This window comes from Monopterus albus, unplaced genomic scaffold (genome assembly GCF_001952655.1).
Source record: "Monopterus albus unplaced genomic scaffold, M_albus_1.0 scaffold187.1, whole genome shotgun sequence".
Taxonomy (NCBI): domain Eukaryota; kingdom Metazoa; phylum Chordata; class Actinopteri; order Synbranchiformes; family Synbranchidae; genus Monopterus; species Monopterus albus.
The window spans coordinates 762859-785045 of record NW_018128067.1 but is presented as its reverse complement, the minus strand read 5'-3'; the positions used below and the strand labels follow the sequence as shown (position 1 = coordinate 785045).

At 41.5% G+C, this 22187-nt stretch overlaps 1 protein-coding gene across 6 annotated transcripts in view; it reads right to left on the bottom strand.

Annotated features, from left to right (window-relative positions):
• Positions 1 to 6: 6 nt before the first annotated feature.
• atp2b3b (ATPase plasma membrane Ca2+ transporting 3b) overlaps positions 7 to 22187 on the bottom strand; it is a 58097-nt gene continuing 35916 nt past the window's right edge. For 4 of the 6 annotated variants that reach the window (XM_020617199.1, XM_020617198.1, XM_020617200.1 and 1 more), the window contains 10 exons: positions 21892 to 22050; positions 21573 to 21752; positions 19796 to 19883; positions 19598 to 19704; positions 18919 to 19110; positions 15588 to 15801; positions 15171 to 15382; positions 10399 to 10506; positions 9920 to 10102; positions 7 to 871 (listed from right to left, as the gene is read on the bottom strand). In XM_020617199.1, coding sequence (XP_020472855.1) covers positions 389 to 871; positions 9920 to 10102; positions 10399 to 10506; positions 15171 to 15382; positions 15588 to 15801; positions 18919 to 19110; positions 19598 to 19704; positions 19796 to 19883; positions 21573 to 21752; positions 21892 to 22050 — 1926 coding nt within the window. In that variant the 3' untranslated portion in view covers positions 7 to 388. Of the gene's footprint in view, positions 872 to 8609; positions 8770 to 9919; positions 10103 to 10398; positions 10507 to 15170; positions 15383 to 15587; positions 15802 to 18918; positions 19111 to 19597; positions 19705 to 19795; positions 19884 to 21572; positions 21753 to 21891; positions 22051 to 22187 lie in introns of all 6 variants that reach the window. The other 2 variants (XM_020617202.1, XM_020617203.1) reach the window with 1 other exon arrangement.

Sequence of the window (22187 nt, the reverse complement as noted above, 5' to 3'; positions counted from 1 at the left end):
TCCCCCCCCCCTCCCTCCCCAACCCTTCGTTGCTCAGGACAACACATTGAGAGCAGACCTGTGCATGTGTGTGACAAGTGTGCGCGACAGGCAAGGTGGGGCGGTTGGGGGAGAGAGGCAGAGGGGTGGTGGTGTCAGAGGGTCAGACTGAGAGGGCTGGAGCAAGGGTGAAGGGAGGGAAAGTCTCAATGTTCTCAGGGAGTAGCAAGCAGAAGTTTCCAGCCATTGTCCACTCCCTCCTGTGCCCTCCTCGTCCGTCACTCCCTCCTGTTTAGCTTGTTGTCTAGGAGATAGGATGAAAATGTCATGAGTGTGTCCTTAGCCCTCTCTCCTGCTCCCCAAGAATTCGTTCCCCTGCTCCTCTTCCCCTGACCCACATCCAGCTCAGTTATAAAGAGGTCACCACACAATAGAGGTGGGCCAAGTGAGGGGAAGAGGGTTTCACCTGCCTCTCCCTGCCATGATGGTCATGGTGATGGTGATGATGATGATGTGGGTTCCAGTTGGTGCTGTTTTCGTTGTGGTGGGTGACCGTTGAACTGATACTGCTGCTGCTGCTGCTGTTGTTGTTGTTGTTTCGGTTGCACGGGGTCACCGGGAGGCTGTACTGGCGGTAAGGGCGAGTGGGGTGGACACGGGCTGGGGGCTGCGTGGGAGGCGGTGGCGGCTTGCGGAGGGCCGGGTGCAGGTGCTGGTATCTGCTGAGCTCTGACTCCTCGTCCACGTCAGTGTCGTCAATCAGCGGGATGTTGTGGATGAGGTCATTGATGAGGAACTCCGGGTGGGCCATGAAGTTGTGGATGGAGTTGCGGGATTCCGGTTTCTCCCGGCCCTCATACAGCGAACTACGGAATGCTTTCACCACTCGCATCTGATGAAAGGAAGGAAGATGAGAGAGAGAGAGGCCACAAGAAAGAGAGAGGAGAGTGTCAGACTAAGAAAGGGCAAAAAGACTTGGGAAACCCAGAGACAGACAGACCCACTGTCCTCCAAAGTGACAGAAAGACAGACAGACACTCAGGGCCAGGTGGTTACAATCAGTTTATACCAAATAATTTCTAATGGTCACACTGGTGTTTCAGTTTGTTTTGTTTTATTTGACCGAGAACTACTCTGAAACATGAAATAATCTTAGTGTCTGGATTAAACCAAAATGGGCAGTGGTTCTAAAGGAATATTTTTATACATGTGAAATACAATTACTTGCTTTGTTGGCAAACGTTTTATGGGAGGCTTGTCATCACTTTCATGCTGGTGTGATAAATATGAAGTTACAGCCAGCGACCAGTTAGTTTAGCTTAATTACTATAAAGACTGGAAACAGGTGGAAACAGCTAGTATATTAGAAAGTAACAATCTGTTCACCAGCAGTTTTGAAGCTCACTAATTAACAAGTTATAACTTCTCTGTTTAAAAATCAGTGGGGAAAAATTTTGTACATGTCAGACAAACAGCTTATTTTCAGGCACAACCCAACCTCAAGAGGGGCTGCTGGGTGGATTGTTTAGACACCTGGAACGAAGCTGTGGATGCTGTCGTTAGGTGATATGTGTGTTAAGCTTTAGGATGCTGAACACCCTCAACAGGTGGCTTGTGTTATATTTGGACAGAGCCAAGCAGCATTTTCCCCCCGCTTCCAGTTTTTATGCTAAAGCTAAGCTAACTGGCTTACAGCTAACTCTCAACTGTCTTTACTGAAAAATCTGAATGCCAAAAAGGGGACACATAATAACAAGGATAATAAAAATTACATGATAAAGCACAATTTTCACAGGATTGTTGTGTAAGAAGGTTAACAAGTGGTCCTGTTCAAGCAGGACAACTGCACATTTGAAGAAAATGTATCTGTTATCATTACATTAAAAAATGTTGTCGTAAATAATAACATTTATGACAGACAACATCTTTGCATGAGTTTGGTAATATCACCAACTTTAACGGCAGGTTTAACATTGTCATCTTGCTACTGCATTACTTCAGTACCAAGATGTATGTTTTTAAGTCTTGTCTCCTCCATAATGTTCTTTCAGGAGGGATTTTCCTCCTTTAGTTTGTACAAAGTGCATGATCCAATTCGAATGCATCATATTATTCTTGTTAGATATCATATATATTATTATTTCCTAAACTTTGTAATCATCTTATTGTAACCTTGATGACACAAATATCTTGACTAATTCAGTATCAACAGAGAGTCCACCTGATCCTGTATGTCTCCAACAGACAAAAGTGGAAAACAAAACAAAACAAGGTTGTAAAATGAGCTGCTAATGACATGTTTCTGTCAGTTCTCACACAGCAGTCAGAACTCAGAAGATGAGAGCATTCAGTAGCCACCATGACAAAGACCACAGAAGCTACAGCTTCACATCATACACACGTGCTGAATGTGTGTGTCGGGGTAGATACTGTGTTTGTGGGGAAAACACTCGTACCTCAACACACTGTATCACATGCAGGCACACACACAGGTGAGAGCGGCAGGTAGGCACAAATGGAGTAGAAGCAGGTTGTTAGTTTAATGTACAATAAAATAAGAAATTGGCAAGAACCTATAGCAGTGACCACCTACACACAGACTCACACACACATGCGTGTAGCAGCAGTGTCAACAGTTGAGTTGGTCCCACATCGTGCAGCTTAGAGGTTGACATCTGCATGCATAGAACAGTTGTCATGGGTGCTGTTTGTTAAAGAGAGCCAACATATCAACAGCTAAACTGTGAGTTAGTAAGTCAGCAGCTCTGCACACACACACACACACACACACACACACACACACACGTGAAAAATGTACTGCGGCCATACAGCAGTGAGAGACAGAGCAAAGAGACTGAAATGATGCTGATGCTGATGTTGAAGTAACTGCAGGATATAAAAAAAAAACAAGTCTTGCAAAACAGAAAGGTGGCATCACAGAAAATCAGCAAGTTAGAACAGAACAGGTTAGATTACTAGAAACAGAAGGTGATTGGTTGAAAAGTCGGAGTGAAGCTGGGGCATCAGCCCTGTCGCACATAGAGAGGCAGCCAGTTCATGCTGAATCAGATCTGTCTCACTTACACTCCCTTTCTGTCTCACACACACAGCTGAGTGTGGTCTGAGTAGACTTCAAGGTGTATTATGCAGTGTATGGTGTATGCGTGCATAAACACATTCCTTTGCCATGGCAGTTGGTCCATGCACCCTTCCCCCAAGCCCAAACAGAGAAAAAGAAGCAGCATGAGCTCAAAAGAAACAAGACAGTTCAGTGCAAATATACTGACAGGCACAGGCAGGCAGAGCCCTACATAGAGACAGTTTGGCCAAATGAGATCAACAGAGTGGAAGCTTCATGTCGACTGCAACACCGACTGGTGTCCAAACTGTGATTATGACAGGTGGATGGTCAGGCAGCTGAATGGAAGTCAATGCTGCAGCTGGCCAAACTAGAAGAAGCCTCTATATATGACTCTGGCATATATGATAGACAGACAGTCAGACAGAAGACAGACAGACAGTCAAGCAGTAGGTTCAGTGCTTATCTGTTTTTCCAAAGAGCCTGTCAGACAGTAGAAAAACACCTCATGCAGCCTAAGAAGGTTTCAGAATGTTACTTTCTCACTTCATCAGCTCTTAGTTTGTTTTCATTTTGTCCCCATGGAAAGAGTAAACTTTCGAGTATATAACGCCCAAAGTGTGACCAGAGAGGCCAAGAGGTCAGGGCACTGCTGTTACTTATCTCTCTCACCCACTTTCTTTCTTTCTCCCTCTCTCCCTGTTGGCTGTTTCAGCATTGCTTGATGGAAAAACGATGATGGTTAATGTACGAGAAGGAAAAGGTGCTGGAAGGTAGAGAGGCTGCTGTGTGCAAAAAAACTGCGATGAGAACAAACTGCAACATAAATAGAGGAAGAAGCTGTGAGGTAAGATGACTGGTTAATGGCTCCCATTTTTTACAGTGTGTCCCAACTCTGGGCTGCACTCACCCCTTGATATGTGATAACTAATCCATAGCAACACCTCAGCAACCCTTCCTCAATTCAATGCATAATCACCTCATATCCTACTCACATCGCATTCAAGGAGCAAAAACTGAGTGTGACATCTTTAAGTCTTCTTTTTGAATATGAAAGAACTTTAGCAAAGAATTGAGGAGCTGAGGATAGATTTGAGATTTGGCCTAGATATTCCTCATATCTTTCCTGACCAAAGTAAACTCTTATATGCTTCTTTTGTCTGAGCTTTACTATAGTTTTGAACTAGCTCAGTGTGAAATGAAAACAAACTGGATCCATAGATCACCAACTATAAGGTCTAGCATAGCTCAGGTGGATGAAAGCATGAAACAGAGGCATCTAATATTATATATTTACATATAATATTACATTGTTTTTGAAAACATTTTATGATAGATTTAGCTGTAAAGGCATAAAACTCAGGGAAGTGATAATACTGACATCTGGACTTATGGGGGCACAGTCTGAGGGCTGGGTCTGCTTTGCAAAGAACTCTGGGTGGTGGAGTATAGTAATGGACGAGCAGCAGTGTAGCAGGAGCAGTATATTTGCAGTATGTGTTTATTGTATGACAATTCCCATACGCTATCATCAGATTTCAGGCAATCATAGGAAAATACTTGAAGGTTAAGTCTGGTGATATTCTGTGTTTCCGGTACTGTAACCAAATCCCCTAAAATGACAAAACCCATCAATATATTAGTCCATCTTTTGATTCTTTTGACTTGCCTACTGTGGCACTCAGCCCCAAGCCTTTAAAAATGGGTCATAAATGTTCAAAAAAGGGTTAATAATTTCCTAACACAGCTGTCCACTGTAGTTTTTAACACATTTTTCTCAAACAGGAAGAAACTGTGCATTTTCTGAGAACAATCTGATGCACTAGTGAATTATTTATCTGCTGCAGGACAGTGTGTGTGGCAGAGTCAAAATAAAGGGACGTGTGTGTTCATGGTAGTGAAGGAACACGTTGACCAGTGATGCAGTGTAGCTCACCAATTTTTTTTCTTTTTAGCCATACTGCGTCTGCTCAGGAAGTTCACCCAGCCTCAGGAGCTGTTGATTCAGTTCTATAGGGGAATCATCGAGTCTGTTCTCTGCACTATGGCTCGGCAACCAAACAGGACAGGAACAGAATCCAGTAAACAGTCAGGACTGCGGAAAATATCATCTGTGCCAGCATGCCCTCCATGGAGGACCTGTACACCTCACAGGTCAAAAGGAGGGGAGAGAGGATTTCTGCAGACCCCTCACATCCTGGTCACAAACTGTTTGAAATCCTCCCCTCTAGACGGCGCTACAGGTCACTGTACAGAGACAGCTTCTTCCCCTGGGCCATTACACTGATGAACAGTGAGTCTATGTTTTGCTCTTTTAACTTGTATATATTCTGTATTTATTCAGACTTATTGTTGTGCACATTGGGGGCCATTGGGCTGGAGTCAAATTCCTTGTATATTTGATAATACTTGGCAATAAACTTTATGCTTATGCTTACTCATGGCAGTGCTGGTCCACCACTGTGGACCAAATGAAATATCTCAACAAATATTAGATGAATTCCCATGAAATCTTATACAGATGCTCATAGTTTACAGAAAGAGGATGATCATTGGTGATCCCCAGACTTTTCCTTTAGCGCCAACAGCAGGACGACATCAGCTACTGAATGTACTGCCAGGAAATTTTGTGCAGACATTCAAGTCCCCAACAGGATGGATTTTAATAACTTTGGTGTGTGTTATTTTCATCTAGCATTATTATCAGGTCAAAACTTGTATTTTCTCTAATACATCCAGATACTTGCACAACTAATGAGTCCCAACTTTACTTTGTCTTTAGTGCTAATTAGCGGTAATGCTAATACTTAACAACTATGATGGTGAATATTAAGCCTTTTAAACATCAGCATGGTACCATTGTCACTGAGTGTGTTAGCTTGCTGACAATAGCATTTAGCTTGAAGCTGTGCAGTGTACAGCCTCACAGAGCTGCTATCAAGCCGCTGGACTTTTAGCCTTGTTAATATGTTTTGCTCAACAATGGAACTCTGTGACACAGAGGAATAAGAGATATCAAGCTTTGCATTAGCCCTGCGATGGACTGGCGACCTGTCCAGGGTGTACCCCGCCTCTCGCCCGCAGCAGGCTGGGATTGGCTCCAGCCCCCCGTGACCCCGTTTGGGACTAAGCGGTTTAAAAAATGGATGGATGGATGGAAGTTTTGCATTACAGAGGCAATACTTGTTAGCAGGGTGCCTTCATCGTTGGTATTGGTCTTTCATGAAATTTACTGACAATAAAAATAAGTAGAATATCACCAGACATATCCTTTAAGCTCAGTGAAGTTGTATATGCTTTTATGTGGCTAGAAATGTGACACTATCTGAATTCTGTCTTTTTGTAAACTCCATCCTGAAATCTGAAGCAAAGGGAAAGAAGCGTACATTTTATCCATATAACATCAAGTGATTCAGAGAAGTAAACCTGGTTTGCATTAAACTTAAATTTAATACTTGTTGCTTCATATTCCCTCCTTGTCCTGTTTGTTTGTCTAAATCCATTTGTATTCTTATCAGGAACTGAACCACAAGAAAGTGACTTGAAATTGCAGTATGGATCATACTCCTTTTGAGTAACAGATCTGGGCACAGTGAGCTCTCTGAATTAAGGACAAATACTTGGAAAAAGTGAGCAATGAGCTAGCAGTAGTGGGACCTGAACACCAGTTTGACTGTAGATCACTCCCTCCACACCTTTGTCATAAAAGCTGTCTTTACTATCAGGCAGTCAGTGTTGCAGCATTGTTGTTCAATGTTATAAAATGATGGAGAAAAGAATCTGTTTCCAAAGTGCTTGAACAAAGCCCCAGAATATCTCCTAGTGTGTGTCACAACAGCAGATTGTCAGCAGCGCCGGCTCGGGCCTCTCTGTATCTACACCTATAGGTGATGGAGCAAGGTGGGAGGAAGGCAGCGTGGAATGGAAGAAGAGAAGCATGGACGTAAGAGAGCAAGCAAGGTAACAAGAAGCAACTGAGAAGGCAGATGAAAACAATCGAATGTAGAGACAAGCACAACCACACGCATGCATGCACACGATCATACACAAGCATTCAAGCACAGGTGCACGCACTCGCACGCTGACAGAAACGCCCAGAAGCCAAACCACGGAGCAAATGCACAGAGGTAAACCCACTGGCCAACAGACGCACAGAACTGACATACAAAGAAATAAAGAGGAAACATGAGGTATGGAAGCCACTCTAGTAAGGAGATGGGAGGATGACAAAAAGGGGTGAGGTGAAGGACAAAGTAAGACAAAAAAGAGAAAGATCAAAACAAATGAAGAGAAACCTACTAACGAAATCTTATCAGTACGCTACACAAGAGCCTGTATTTAGATCTGGTAAAATCTAAATACCTCTACAAAAGAACAACTCTACTTGTGAAGAACAATTAAAACACATTTCACAGAGTATTTCAGCAAACAGGGAACCTGTAATATATCATAAATATAAAAGAAAGAGGAGAGAACTGTGACGGGGGTAAAAAAAAAAACAAAAAAACAAGCAGACTGGACAGAGAGAAAAATCAGGACTTTTTGAAGACATCAGGGGACCAAACGTCTCACATCAGAGCTGAAAATACTGTTACAGAAATAGCCAGTTGACAACAATTGCAGCACCAAACAAAAGTGAGAGGAGCAGAAGAAGGAGAAAGAAAGCAAGACTGATAGAGCAAGAGGGAACTTTTTTAACTGTAGTCTTGGAAACAGCAGTGTGTTATGGGGCTTTTATACTCGAAGGTTTACAATTTAGAGAATTGCAAAAATCAAAGCCATTTGGTTATGAGCATGAATTCTACTGCAGTGAAATCTAATCATAGCATTTTCTACAGTATAATACAAGTCAGTATTCTTACAGCAATACTATATTCTCTGGGTTGTTAGAGAAAAGAAATGACTCCTTTACATTAGAAATGTTTACAGCAGGGGTCAATCATAGTAACCATGCTTGACCTCATTCACAGACAGGAAAAAACACACGGTGCAGGAGGAGCTGCCATTCGCTCTCTGAACTTTATGATGCACCTCTGCATCATACCTCTTGTCGGAGTAAAGTTAACTGTTTTCAGTGTTTCAATTCCTTCTTTTTGTTCTTTTGAATTTGCATCTCCTCCTTTCTGCTGGTTTCTTTCAGTGCTGCTCCATCTCTGCCAGGACACCTGAGACAGAGAGAGAACAGCAAGGCACCTCCTGCACCGACCAACACTCAACAACAAAACAAAGTCTGGATTGAGAATAGAACTGGATTTGGACCAGATCAGACCAGAACTACACAGCCGGTCGGGCCTGGGTGCTGTCTGAAGGGGAGAATAAGAAAAAAGAATAGAGGAGACATTGCACACACAGGCAGCGAGCGAGCCAGAGGGGACACAACCATGGAGAGTATTACTGCAGTCCACGTGCCGTGCAGCACAGTGTGTGTTTGTGTCTGTGAACGGGTGTGTGAGAGAGAGAGAGAAATTAAGTGCAAATGTGAATGCAGGTATACGTGTGTGTGTGTGTGTGTGTGTGTGTGTGTGTGTGTACATGCGTTCAGCAGACTCACTCCCAGGGGCTGGGCTGGTATTTGCTGTTGCGGTGGAGAGAGCTACATGAGAGGGGGTAGAGATAGTGTTTACGTCGTGCAGCTGACTGAGCACGGAGGAGCGCCGTCTCACCGCTCCCTGAAACGAACCACTTCGCTTGAATGTGCTCACTACCTCCATCTGCAGGACAGAGACAAAACAGCAGCACTCAGTAAGGGCAGGAGGGGCTGGTCTGAGCGTGCATGTGTGTGCAGTGGCCCCAGCAGAAATGTCCTTTTAGTCCTTTTGATGGCAAATGTGCATCAGTGATATGCACTGCAGCATTAAGGAATAGTTATAAATGTTTACTGTATGTTTCTATGGGGTCGTATGTGTGTGCTTGCATGTGTATTGGTTGTCTGCACACTCAGACCAAACCCTCTGTATGAAAAACTGACCACTTTAGGCAAAAACAGGCACTTCAGCAAAAAATCTGGACTGGCTCTGTAACACTGCTTTGGAGAATCTTCTTCATGCTGATGCTGTTTTGTTGTCTTAATGTCCATTCTCACACAAAGCAGCGTGAAAACCAACCAGTTAAAGTAATCAAACAAGTGAACAGTCTGTCTGCACAGCGTTGGCCTGTGAGTAGTAACACGCAAGTGCCGCTGCAGCGACACCCACACACATACACACAAACACACTCACAGCATTTATAATCTGCCACGATGCTTGGGAGCATCTAAAATAACCACTTCAAAGTTGGAGAAAGTCATTTCATGTTGTTTAAGCAGAACAGCTGTGTTGGAGAGAAAAACATTATGTTTGGCACAAGTCAGAAGAACAGCACAGACAGGATGAGAGAGACTTGGCTTTTGAAGAGTAAGAACCATTCAAATACAGTTTTTAGACTTTACTAAAACTGTTTGTCTGTCAGAGAAGTCAAAAATGCAGGATATCTCTTAAAAGAGTTCTTTCTTTCCGTAAGTCGCTTATGTTAGTTTGTGAAGGCCGTGATACTGGCAGTTTATTTAGGCAACAATATCCCCCCACAATAATTAGCATTATACCATAAATGTCTTGGTTAAAAAGTGCAAAATGTAGATATTCATATTCTAATTCTTATGTTTTTCATGGTACATACAGCGATATTGTCTTTGATTTTTGTGTATCCTGTTTTCATCATATTTGTCACATATGTGTAATTCACCCTAAACCTAAACAAACTGCTTGTATGTCATGACCACATGAAACTGGTTGTGGTTCTGGATATTGGTGTGCATTTGTGTGAGTGCATTCCTGTGAAACCCTTTTAGTTCTGGTATGTATCAGAGGTCCAGTCAGACAGTACCTGTGTCTGGATGCGGTTGAGGCCTCTGAACCAGAGGATCTGTCCGCGGCGCAGCTCTCTCTCAGCGCAGTCTATCTCCTCCTCATCCTCTGCCAGCTCCTCCCCCTCCTCCTCCCCAGGCTCCAGGCCTAGCCCTGCCTCCTTCAGACATGGCAGTCGCTCTGTTGGCACTGTGGCAATCACCTGGAAGCCAGGTATGTTGCATTATTATTTGCCTAAACGACACTTGTATTGTGCTATGTGACTAGCTTGTATGACCAGCTGTGAGCTTTTCCAATCATCAGACATGTGATGGTTGGATAAAGCCACATTATTTCAACTGTAGGTTTCAGCACAGAATAGAATAAATTAGAAGTGTTATCTAAGTTCTTGTCAAAATAGCTCCTTAGCCTCACCTCAGTGGAAATTCTAGATAAAACATACAGTCAGCTTACAGTTGCTCAGTGTGGTTTGACTCAGCAGGCTGAAGAGCTGCTTACCTGCCCCCAGAGCAGCTCTCCAACTCCCACAAACAGACACCAGAGCCACTGCTCTATGTTGAGAGGGGAGCAGCTGAAGGGTTTCCCTCCAAACTGCACGATCACGATCTGCAACAAAAACACAAGGAGGTTCATCATTACTGTGACACATACAAACACAGTGTGGTGGGAGAAGCCATCACTTGCACCATTTAGCTCTGCTGCTGCTGTACCAGCACAGTATGTGCTGTAAAAAAAACAACACCAGGATGTGTCAACATTCAGTACCTCTTTTAGTCTGTCACGATTCCAAGTAGGAAATACAAAGTGGCATTATTACTGTAATCTCTGCAGTCCCTAGAAGAGTTATATACTATGAGGTTGGGGTAATGGCTATCTTGATCACACCTGTCTTTTGACTTGCCTAACACAAGGTAAAACGTATGTATGTGTACACAGAGTATACTAGAAAGTGTTGGTATGTATAAAGCTGCACAGAGTAGAAGTTGGCCTTAAATGTATCAAAATTCTAAGAATGGGGTCATTTTACACATACAGTATTCTTATAGCCATGCATAAACATTCTTCAGTGTTAAGATTTGGTTTTAGCTTGAACATTTTTTTTAAAGGCAGGAAATATGCTTATTTATTATAAGTTAGATCAGGAGATCAATACCATTCTCATGTCAGTCCATTAAATATGAAATTGGAGCCAGGAGACTGTTAATTTAGCATGAAGACTGAAAATCGGGGAAACAGCTAGCCTGGTCCGGTCCAAAGGTAACAAAAATGACTACAAGCACCGCTAAACCCAACTAATTACCACATGTCTCATTAGAATAACATTAATGCAAAGCTGGAGCGTAAAAATTACATGTTGTAGTTTTGGTATTTGCTGTTTCTCTCTGGGCACGTTACTGTGTAATTAGAATGCTTAAGAGCTGCTGTTAAGCAGGAAACTACAAACATGTCTCCTAGTGACATGTTCATTCATATCTTGTTTTCTGTGACAAGCTACAATATCATGTACAACATTTGTACAGGTAGAGAGATTTCAGTTACATAGCAATATCTACACAAATTCTCCTACATTAACTAACAATCGCTACCACAAGCTATCAGTCATACCAGCAGTCAACACTAAGGTTGTGACACTAAAATATGAACATATCAAACTGAGAAAGGTTCTTCTTATTGCTTATGAATTCAACTTTTCATTTGTAAGAGGAAGAATTAACTTAAACACATCAATAACAAATTCATAAACTATAATAATTAGTATAATAGCATTCTGGTTAGTTTGAAAGAGCAATTGTGAAAACAAATGATAAAAACAAGCACCACTCGGAGAGCGAGAAAAATGATTAACTTTAACAGATTTCTAGGCAACCTACGGATGCTAGGCCTGATAGAGTGAGGAGAAATTTAATCTTGTGGCATATAGAAATGCTGATGGGGCACCAGACCAGGATGACAGATGGCGCACCACTAGTTACGAGTTTAGTCTAAAAGAAAATGGACCTATTGCTGCAGCCATGCAAAGGAACCTGTATCTCACACAACTATTGTGTGACATGAACATAAGTTGCCAAGATGGATCTGTAAAGATTTATGAGGACAATCAAGAATCAAGTTTGTCGCCAGAAGTGTGCCATACCTTACCTCTCCAAAAATGTAATCAAATGCATTATATCATTATTCATAACTTTTTGAGTTGTGCTGTGAACAAACCAACATACTCAGGTGAAAACTTGGCCTCCTTGGCAAAAGTGATAAAACTGAGTAATACAAAAAAAGAATTGGGACCACTCTCAAGAGAAATCCTTATATCATTTTAATCTATTTTACAGGAAACATTAACAGACGTTAACGCCTTAAAGTGAATTCAGATATGTTCTGCACACATAACCTTAGCCACATTGATCATAAAAATCATTCCTCTCTGCCTTGTGTCACTGTGTAAAAATGACATATTAAATGACTTTATAGAACTGGTCCGTATTAGTAATGTTCCAACATAACACACCCAGTTCTGTCCTTTCCAGTCTGCATCTTTAAACATGGCCCACAGTAACACTGTGCTCCTCAGAGGACATAGCGGCAGCATTTTACATAACAGCATGATCATTTATACCAGGAACAAGCCTGATCAGAGTGACACTATCTTCTTGACTCCAAACTGCACAGTCGTGAATCCCAGTGGGACTACAATATAGAGTGTATCACATGCAGTAATAATGCAGGAAGGAGGGACACCCTCTCTCATCTGTCTCAAGCTACTTTCCGTCTTCAGCTGTCTCCCATCTCTTCTCTTCCCAGCTCCTCTGAGCTGTTGTTGCTCTTGCACTCGAATCGCTGCCATCCCTCTTCAGCTCTCTTTTTCTCTTAATTCTCTCCAGACTGCTGCCAAACACCGAATAGCTTCGGAAAATATCCTTCTTCTTCTCACACTCTGCCATTGTTTGCTTCTCTAAGTTTTTGTGTACTCAGTGTTCCCTGCTCAATGGTGTGTACTCACATTAGGTTGACTGAACAAACAGTCCTCATGTGGCCATTACAGTTTGGTTTCTTAAATCTGGACTTGTGTTACCAGGTACAATCAGGTCACAGGATCATGTTCATTTTTTTGTACATTTACAGCCTAAGAAGGTCACCAAGACAGCTCAGGCCATTGCCAGAAACAGCACCCACTAAAACACAGTCCAGTCACCTAACAACTACAGTTACCTGGTTACATAAATTTACTCCATCTCTTTCCATCCTTTACACTTCAAATATCTGCTGCTTTGTAACCTACCTTTGACCTTAATGGTCTAATATTAAAATGTTACTGTTTCTTTATGCTATCTATATCTATACTGCTTATCCTCCAGAGGTCACAGGGGCTGGAGCCATTCTCAGCCGACACTGGGCGAGAGGCGGGGTACTCCCTGGACAGGTCACCAGTCTATCACAGGGATGACACATAAGGTGAATCCCAATTCCCTTATCATATTGTACCTCTGTCCTCAATCCTCACTCAATGCAGAAGTTATTCCGGCCCTCCACGATGAAGGACATCCAAAAGCTTTTATTTCTGCTTTGAGGTGCAAAGACTTAGGAGTGAGGAGGCTGCCTGGAGGAGCTATAACCGAGGACACACAAGTGTATCCTTTATGGATTGACATGCCCCTTTATTGGAAATCAATTTGTGATTGGATGATTCACATGAAGGATCAGAGACAAGGACGTCTCATGTCAGTTTCCTCCTCACATCTTATGTGGGTGGGACTAAGACACAAGGAAAAGACACAAGTGAGGGAAACATGGATGCAGTTAGTGGAATTGGGATTCACCCACAGAGACAGATAAACATTCACACCTACATATGGGCAGTTCAGAACTGCAAATCAACCTAAGCCAATGCCACACAGGCATAAGGAGAACATGCAAACTCTACACAGAAAGGCTCCATTCAGCCATGAGGTTCAAACCTATAACCTCCTTGCTGTGAGGCGACAATGCTAACCACTGCACCACCCTACAAAAAGCAAGCTTTTCTACTGACTGCCCAGTTTTTAAATTATTGTACAAGTCTCTGCCAAATTGTTGAGATGTCCACTTACAGTAAAAGTGCACTTTTGCATAGATTTGGCTGCATTAAAGTGAAATCATTTTTGTGCACTAGAGCAGTGCCTAAACCCTGAAACCCTTAACAGATAACAAACACAAAATATATTCAAGGCTGAATATTTTTTTAAAAATGACTAATTATCATATATAAATAAAACATTATACAATGTGCTATTGTATTGCATATTATCGACCGGTTTAAGAGCACAACTTCTCTTCCTCTTCCTCAACCTTGTGGTTTTCTACAAACCACTGCTGACTTGTATTCAAACACAACCTTCAATCTGGAGGCTGCACCCACAGTGTTCAGTGTCTGTTATTATGCTTACATGTTGCTTTGCTCAGTCATTATTATCAGTATCAGCAGTATCACCTTAGATTTACCCATTCTTTCACTGTGTATTGTCTCACTGGCCACTTTATTAGATACATCTACATTATACAATCTAATGCAATCAAGTACAACAGCTCTACCACATATTCTGCCTTAGAGAAGCTGTCAGCTGTCAATTTAACTGTCAGCTATCAAGGTTGTAGCAACTGTTGGTGGTGCATCATATTGAAATGTGCATCTAATATTCTTCCCCCCTGATATTTGTAAATGGGGTGGGCAAAATATTAAATCACCTCTCAATATAATGTGGTCCAGTTCAACACCACTGCAAACTACAACCTCAGTAATAAACACAGACTTAAAATAATACCTCTGATAATAAGTGGAATAATAATACTAATAATTGAATGGATTCCGATTAGATTTGGATACTGACAGTTCCTGTACCATGGCAATATTTAGTTTGAGTAAAACAATATTACAGTACTTTTACCATTAATGGACATTTCAACTCATTGGTAGAGCATGTACATTGTTCTGTTCAGTCTGGCCTCTGAAATGAACCTATAAAAAACTCAGGAGGCATCCGGCAATCAACACTGTACCATATAACTGCACACATAGTATAAGTACATCCTGACTGGTTTGATTCCAGTCAGGGACCTTTGTTGCATGTCATGCCTCTCTTTAACTTTGCACTTCATGTCTGTAGCTACACTACTAAAGAGTAAAGCTAATATGCAAAAAAACAAAAAAACTAAACACACACACACACACACACAAACAGCAACAATTCAAAATATTCTCAAACACTACAGAAAACCATTAAAAGGCATTACAGAATTACCTGTACGGCGAAGGTCCCCAGAACGATGGAGCAGAAGATGGGGTTGCCAAATATGCCGTCAAAGACATTCCTCTCTCCGTGGATCTTGCGAGCGTTGATCTCATTGAAAAGCTGCATGAGGACGAAGGTGTTGAAGATGATGGTATAGTGCTCAGAGGGAGGGGAGTGGAGCGGAGCGTTGCGGCCGCTGTCAATGTTAAACATGCGCTCACCTGGAAGGCGAACAGAGGGTAGCTTCTTAACACTGTAGCTGCTAAGATGGATGTGTACAACGCATGCCTGTGTCTCCACCTGTCCAGTTTCATTTTCTTTTATTCATTTGCTTTTTTTATAGCATTCAGAAATAAAACCAGAATCTGAATTTCACAGTAAATCTATCTAACAAAGCCAGTTATTTCAGGCTGTGTGTGTGTGCACCTATGAACAGCAGGGTGAAGATGATGACCAGCTGGTACGCTCCATGGCCCAGGATGTTCTTCATCATGGTCAGCGAGATGAGTGGGTTGTTCCGGCCGTAGGGTTTCCGTAGCAACAGGGCCTCAGTGGGTGGCTCAGTGGCCAGGGCCAGAGAAGCAAACGTGTCCATGATCAGATTCACCCACAGCATTTGCACTGCCTTCAGGGGGGAGTCCTGTGGAGACATTTGCAACCATGTTCAGCTGAGTCTGGCTCCACTAACCCCAACACTTGTGAGTATGAAAAGGTCGCTTCCCTCCATTTTCACAAGACTCTGACTCCCAACATTTTGTGTGTGCGTAAAATCATGAATTTGAGGCCGGTGTTTAAGTTATTCTGTTAATTTATCAGTCAGTTTAAATCATTAAGAGAACACACTGGTTTAATTTGTATAGTTTTATGTAGATGTGATCTGTGATTAAGCATGCGATTAGGTTTGTTAGAGACTTTTTAATTCTGTAAAAGCTGGTGCACTCATAGCTGTGTGTGTGTAGAGAAGGGCTGGTGCACTCATAGCTGTGTGTGTGTGTCCAGTAGTAACAGAGAAGTCTTAAATGATTGCTTTGTTTGTTACCATGTACTCTTTGAACGTTTGTATCGACCTAGATCACCCCATGGTAACCTGAGCAGGTGGAAGGTTCCACTTAGGGGCGGCTGATGCTACATTCAATATGAGAAGAACCAGAGAAACACTACTTATCACCAGTAGTTCATGCAATACTTCCAAATGGTAGGCAGTAGTTCGAACTTGTGGCCACAGCAGCGTCCTGTGATGTTTTACATATTTGCAGCAGTTTATTACCAAGTGAAAGCCAATGCCAACAGGGTATAGCTCCTATAAAGAATGAGGTGTATTGATGTTACTGGAACACTTCTGTTTAGTTTGTTAATATGTCTGTAGCTCTTTTCTCCAACTGGAAGATCTTGTCGCTGTCAGTAATTATTAATACCTCAGACTAAGAATTACAATTCAGATGGTGATGTGAATGGTTTTTTTACTGCAGCATATTGGTTGTTATTGACTGTAACATTTATTTCCATTGTAATAAGTCATGGACAGAATAAAAATATCAGTTTTAGGACTATTATGTCTTTTTTATGTAAGTAACTTTAGTCATTGTTGGGGCTTTTTTTCTTTACCTGGCTGAAGAGGATTTAGTTCTTTAATGTGTTTTCATCCCAGTACTTGACTGTAGCTGCTTCTTACAAGTTTGCTCTGCAGCATAAGTTACCATGGCAAGACAGCTTGGTTTAACCTCTGACCTTTGCAGTACAAACAACCTGATATATTAATACTTATAGCACTGTTCATATGTTTGGGGTCTCCTGAATTTTCCAGTTTTCATTTTGACGTCCAAGCAGTTCAAGTCCAGTATATAACCTTAAATCTAAGAAGTAAACTGCCAGAGGTGAAAAAAGTCACTAAAACCTAGAAATTGATGTAAATTAATTTAAACAAAAAACACAAACCTTTTTCAAAAATCAAGTAACAGGTTAACATCCATCTCTTCTGCTGCAGTGGAAGTAAATGAAGCCTTTAAAACTGATGCAAACAATTCCCTACAGGTGTCCCAACTTTTGTTGATGGAAAAGACTTACTACACCCTCTGAACAATTATTTGGGAAAAGGCCATGGACAAAGGAAGTCAGAGCTTTTCAGGGTTTAATCCTATAGTCGAATAATGAGCACCCACAAAAAAAGCACCTCCATATGTCAGTTTTGTGTCCACATGTCAGCACAGACTTGAAAGAGCAGAATCTGATTTGAGAGGGTAATCCTTGCCATGTGTGCGCTCATTTCTGCACTCTCAGATTTCTCCACAGGGTTTTGAGTGAAATTCTGTCAGCAGAAAAAGTTTTGAAAGTGCACAGAACAAGTTTCGAGTGCTATTCAGTTTGCAAATCAGAATTTGAGAGGGTGCAGGCACTGATTTATAAGAGCAGAAACAGATTTGAAAGCGAGGGAGGATCCTCACAGCTCACTCAAATTATCTGCTATGCTCATGATTCTCTCCTCCCCTCGCTCTCAAATCTCATTCTGCTCTAAGAAATATGTGCCTGCGCGCTCTCAAATGCTGAGCTGTGAACTGAGTAGTACTCAAAATGTGGTTTGTGTGCCCTCTAATGTTTTGGAGGAGATATACACCAGTCAGCCATAACATTATGACCACTGATAAGTGGAGTGAATAACATTATCTCATTACAGTGGCTCCTGTCAGTGTGTGGGGTATATTAGGCAGCAAGTGAACATTCAGTCCTCAAAGTCAATGTGTGGGAAGCAGGAAAAACTGTGATGGCTGACGACTGGGTCAGATCATCCCCCAGACTGCAGGTCTTGCTGGGTGTTCCTGGTCTGTAGTGGTTAGTACCAACAGTGTCTAAGGAAGGACAAACAGTGAACCAGTGACAGGGTCAAGGACACCCGAGGCTCACAGATGATGAGGTCGACCTACTGTAGATAGAACTTTAACGTTTCGTTCATCCTTTTCAAAAGACTCCATTTGGTTGAAAAGGACTAATACTGTACAAGTTTCGATGAAGAGAAGCTATAGTGGTGATATCACCCCTAGACTGGGGAGGTCACTGAATGTGTCTACAAAATTATTTCTAACTTGTCCTTGCAACCCAAATATACATAAAAAGAATTATAGCAGCCACTTGGTTTTAGCGGCTATCAGGTGAGTGATGTTAAAAGAAAAAAAAAGTGACCACATGTCTGTTGATGTCTGTGATTTTCTCTGCATACATGCTGTTTAATGTCATAAATTCCTCTGTGAATTATTGAGGCTTATTGGCAGATGGTGCAGTACTCCTTGTACATCTTATCATTCACACATTCCAGCCATTTATATTCATTTTCCCAGTCTCTTCTATAATTTTGCAACCTTTTCATTGTTTTTTGCCGGTGGACTAGGCTGCCAGGGTCATTTTTAAAATCCTGCCTGTCAGGTGTATCGCAGCAACACTGACAGAGCTTCTCGGTGGTCCTGAGTCACGCACAGTTCCATTGTAGCGCATGACAGACAGGCTGAGTCACGGGTACAGAACAGTTTCCTGCTATCATATACAAATCACCTCTAATATTTCTTCCCAATAGATTTGGACTGAAACAATTCTCAAAAATGCAGAACAAAGCACATCCTGTATCAGTTCAATACAGAACAGTTCTTTTAGTTTCCAATTACAGAATGATTCCATATTTTACGGGAAGGTTGGCAACCCTACTGTTGTATATGTGCTTCTTTTGCATATGTGTGTGTCAGCATGTATGTTTATTCATAAATCTATCTACCTGAGTGATGCAGGCCCCAGTGAAGGCCACTATGACAGCCACTATGTTGACCGTGAGCTGGAACTGCAGGAACTTGGAGATGCTATCGTAGACATTTCGTCCCCACATCACTGCTTTGACAATGCTGCTGAAGTTGTCATCAGTCAGGATGATGTCAGACGCCTCTTTAGCCACATCTGTTCCCGCAATACCCTGACAGAGATTGAGATAGAGAGAGGAGAAGACAGAGATTCATGCCATGATTCATGCAGTCAAGCATCCAAATTATTGTGGAGTGCTATTTTCTTAATATCATGTTGTCCTACATCCAAGTGCCACCACTTGACGTGAACAAAAGTTGCAGCCCAGATCAAATACATGCTATGAAAAAATGTTTTTGTTCCAAATCAAAAGAGGTTTTAAATATATTTATTATGCATTTATTATTTATAAGGTTAATATTTCTCCTGAAGTATACTTGAACATATCAGTTGTTTTAAATAACATTTAGAAAACTTTGTTGAAAACAAAGTGGGGTAAGAGAGAATTATTGTTTTTATGGTTGTGCATTAAGGAGCATTTGATCCCCATAATGGATTTATATACGGTGCTTCTGTGATTACTGTAACACATGAATGAGTAACTGCAGAAGGGCTTCAACACCAAATGCACTTTAATGGTGAATATGATAGCACGTTACCATGGCAAAGCCCACATCAGCTTTCTTCAGCGCTGGTCCGTCATTGGTTCCATCTCCTGTTACTGCCACCACCTGCCTCTGCTCCATAATGTTGCTGTCAATGATCCCTAGACACAGATATGATACAAAAATAAGCTCTAAGCGTGACTGAAAGAATATGTATGAGTGTTTGGGGTAATATGTAAACTTGAGACTCACCCTTGACCAGTGTGTGTTTGTCAGTTGGCGAGGACCGAGCCAACACGCGGAGTTTGGGCCAGATTTTGTCAATACGTTCCTGTTCAATCTGTCAGTTAGATGGGGGTGAAAAAGGGGGACAGAGTGTGTGAAGATGAGCAATAGCAAACCCATTAACCATTCCCTTCTTTCACTAGATGTCACTGTTGATCTGGAGCTAGATTTAAAAAAAGGACACAAAGACACCGAGAAACTGGCTCTTATGTAGTGCTCTCCTGCAATCAGTTTAACCAGACTGCACTTATTAATGATACAAACACAATGGAAATTTACACACAGCATTCGAACAGACATTTCACTTTCTGTAGAAAAGTGTAGCGTCACAGCACTAATCAGCAGCTATCCATAACATTCTGCAAAACTCTAATGATAAAGTTAAACAGGTTAAATGAAAGCAATGCCTGTGCAAGATGTGGCTTTAATAGTCTGCACTAACTGCAGTGGATATACTGTTGCCATTCAACTGAACAGGGGTTTACTGAAAAAAAAAAATCTTTAACTGGGACAATTTGCATGGATGTCCCTGAAATGCTGAGGTGAAATGTTTCTTTTCATTGTTAGTTTTTTGTTTTTAGCCATCAACATAGCTTACAGTGTAACAGTGGTGGAAAGTTGCTGTATAACAATAATAATTTGCTGAAAAGATAACTCCAAGAAAACCAGGAAAGGCTCTCCAATAAAGATGTTTTAAGAATGGTTTTTGTCCCAGAACTTCCTTAGTGCTTCTGAGAAACTTTAAGTATTTCTGAGAATCTTGTACTTTTGTATAAATATTCAACTACAGTTCAGAAGGAATTATTGTACTTTTTACTCCACTAAATTTAGTTGACAGCTGTAGTTACAAGTTATATTTATTTTTATAGTCTTTCCTTACAAGAACAATAAGTGTTTACTATACAACACATTATAGAGCAAACCCTTCAAACTTGTGACCCCTTATTTTTAAAAAAATAACAGTCGATATTTCACAAAAAAATGAAAAATTGAGGAACAGTCCGAAATAATATTATTGCTTATTGCGGGGTACTGAAGATTTATGTTGACATGGCCTGACACCCCCCTCCGGGCCAAATAGCAGGTAAACATCATTTAACTCATATACTGAGCTTCCATTCTTTGGCACATTAAATTGTGTATTATTGAATACAATATATAGTAACAGCTTGATTACAGCGAACATTTTTTTGCTAAACAGGTATTTTCATTTTTTGATACTCCAAATATATTTACCTATTAATATTTCATTCCCTAAAGTAAAATTTGAAATGCAGGACTTTTTGCTTATAATGTAGTATGTTTGTACTGTTGCAACTGGTACTTTTTACTTAAGTCTAATCTAGCATTTCAGTGCAATATTCACGATACCCAGTGCATTCTGTATCATTCCTGATGTGTAAGGAGAGATGTTAGTGTCTGGTGCAAATGTAAATTCTGAATAAACAGAGAACAAACCAAATTGCCTGGTTTTCTCTTCTAAAATAAAAGGAATTGCAGCATTTTTTGTCTCACATCACTGACTGTTGGTATAAAAATGCTTCTGCATTTTTCAGTACACATTTATTTACTTTAAATGTACACACAAAACTGGCCAAATCAGTGCAGTTATTAAGTAAACTCCTCCCACCACAAACATGGTTTTTAGCATCCATTTTTAGTTGACGTGATTAAGTGCAGCAATATAAAAAAATTTTTAAATGCAGTTTACTCTGCATGTAAATCGCTGGGGTCCCCAACTTACCTCTCCTTTCTCGTTCCTGATTCGTCGGTTGAAGTCTTTCCCCTCTAGACAGATAAAGTCATCCCCAGGATGGATGATGCCGCATTTGGTAGCAATGGCCCTGGCTGTGTTAATGTTGTCGCCAGTCACCATCCGCACCGTGATGCCTGCACGCTGGCACTTACAGATGGCCTCTGGCACCTTAGAGTTGACAGGGAAATTTGTTCACACAAAAACAGTCTGCTGATTATTTTTATATTTCAGATTATGGACCACACACACTCACCATACCAGCTGAAACTACAGCTAAGACACAGGCTCACGCTCCACAGAGCTTTACCTCAGGCCGCACAGGGTCCTCTATCCCAACCACAGTGATGCAGGTCAACTCCGTCACTATTTCTGCCTCGTTGTCCCAGTCTGGCTCCGGATTGCATGGTAGGTCACGATACCCAACGCAGATGGTCCTCAACCCCTCACATGCCATTGGCTCAATCACCTATTAATTAATTATTATTACAGATCTAGGTAGAAAACAAGGTCATGGTGTCACAGCCTGTTCATGTACATTCCAGTGTCTGATACATTAACACTGGATGAATCTGTTTGCATAGAACTTAAAGTTGATTTCTGATG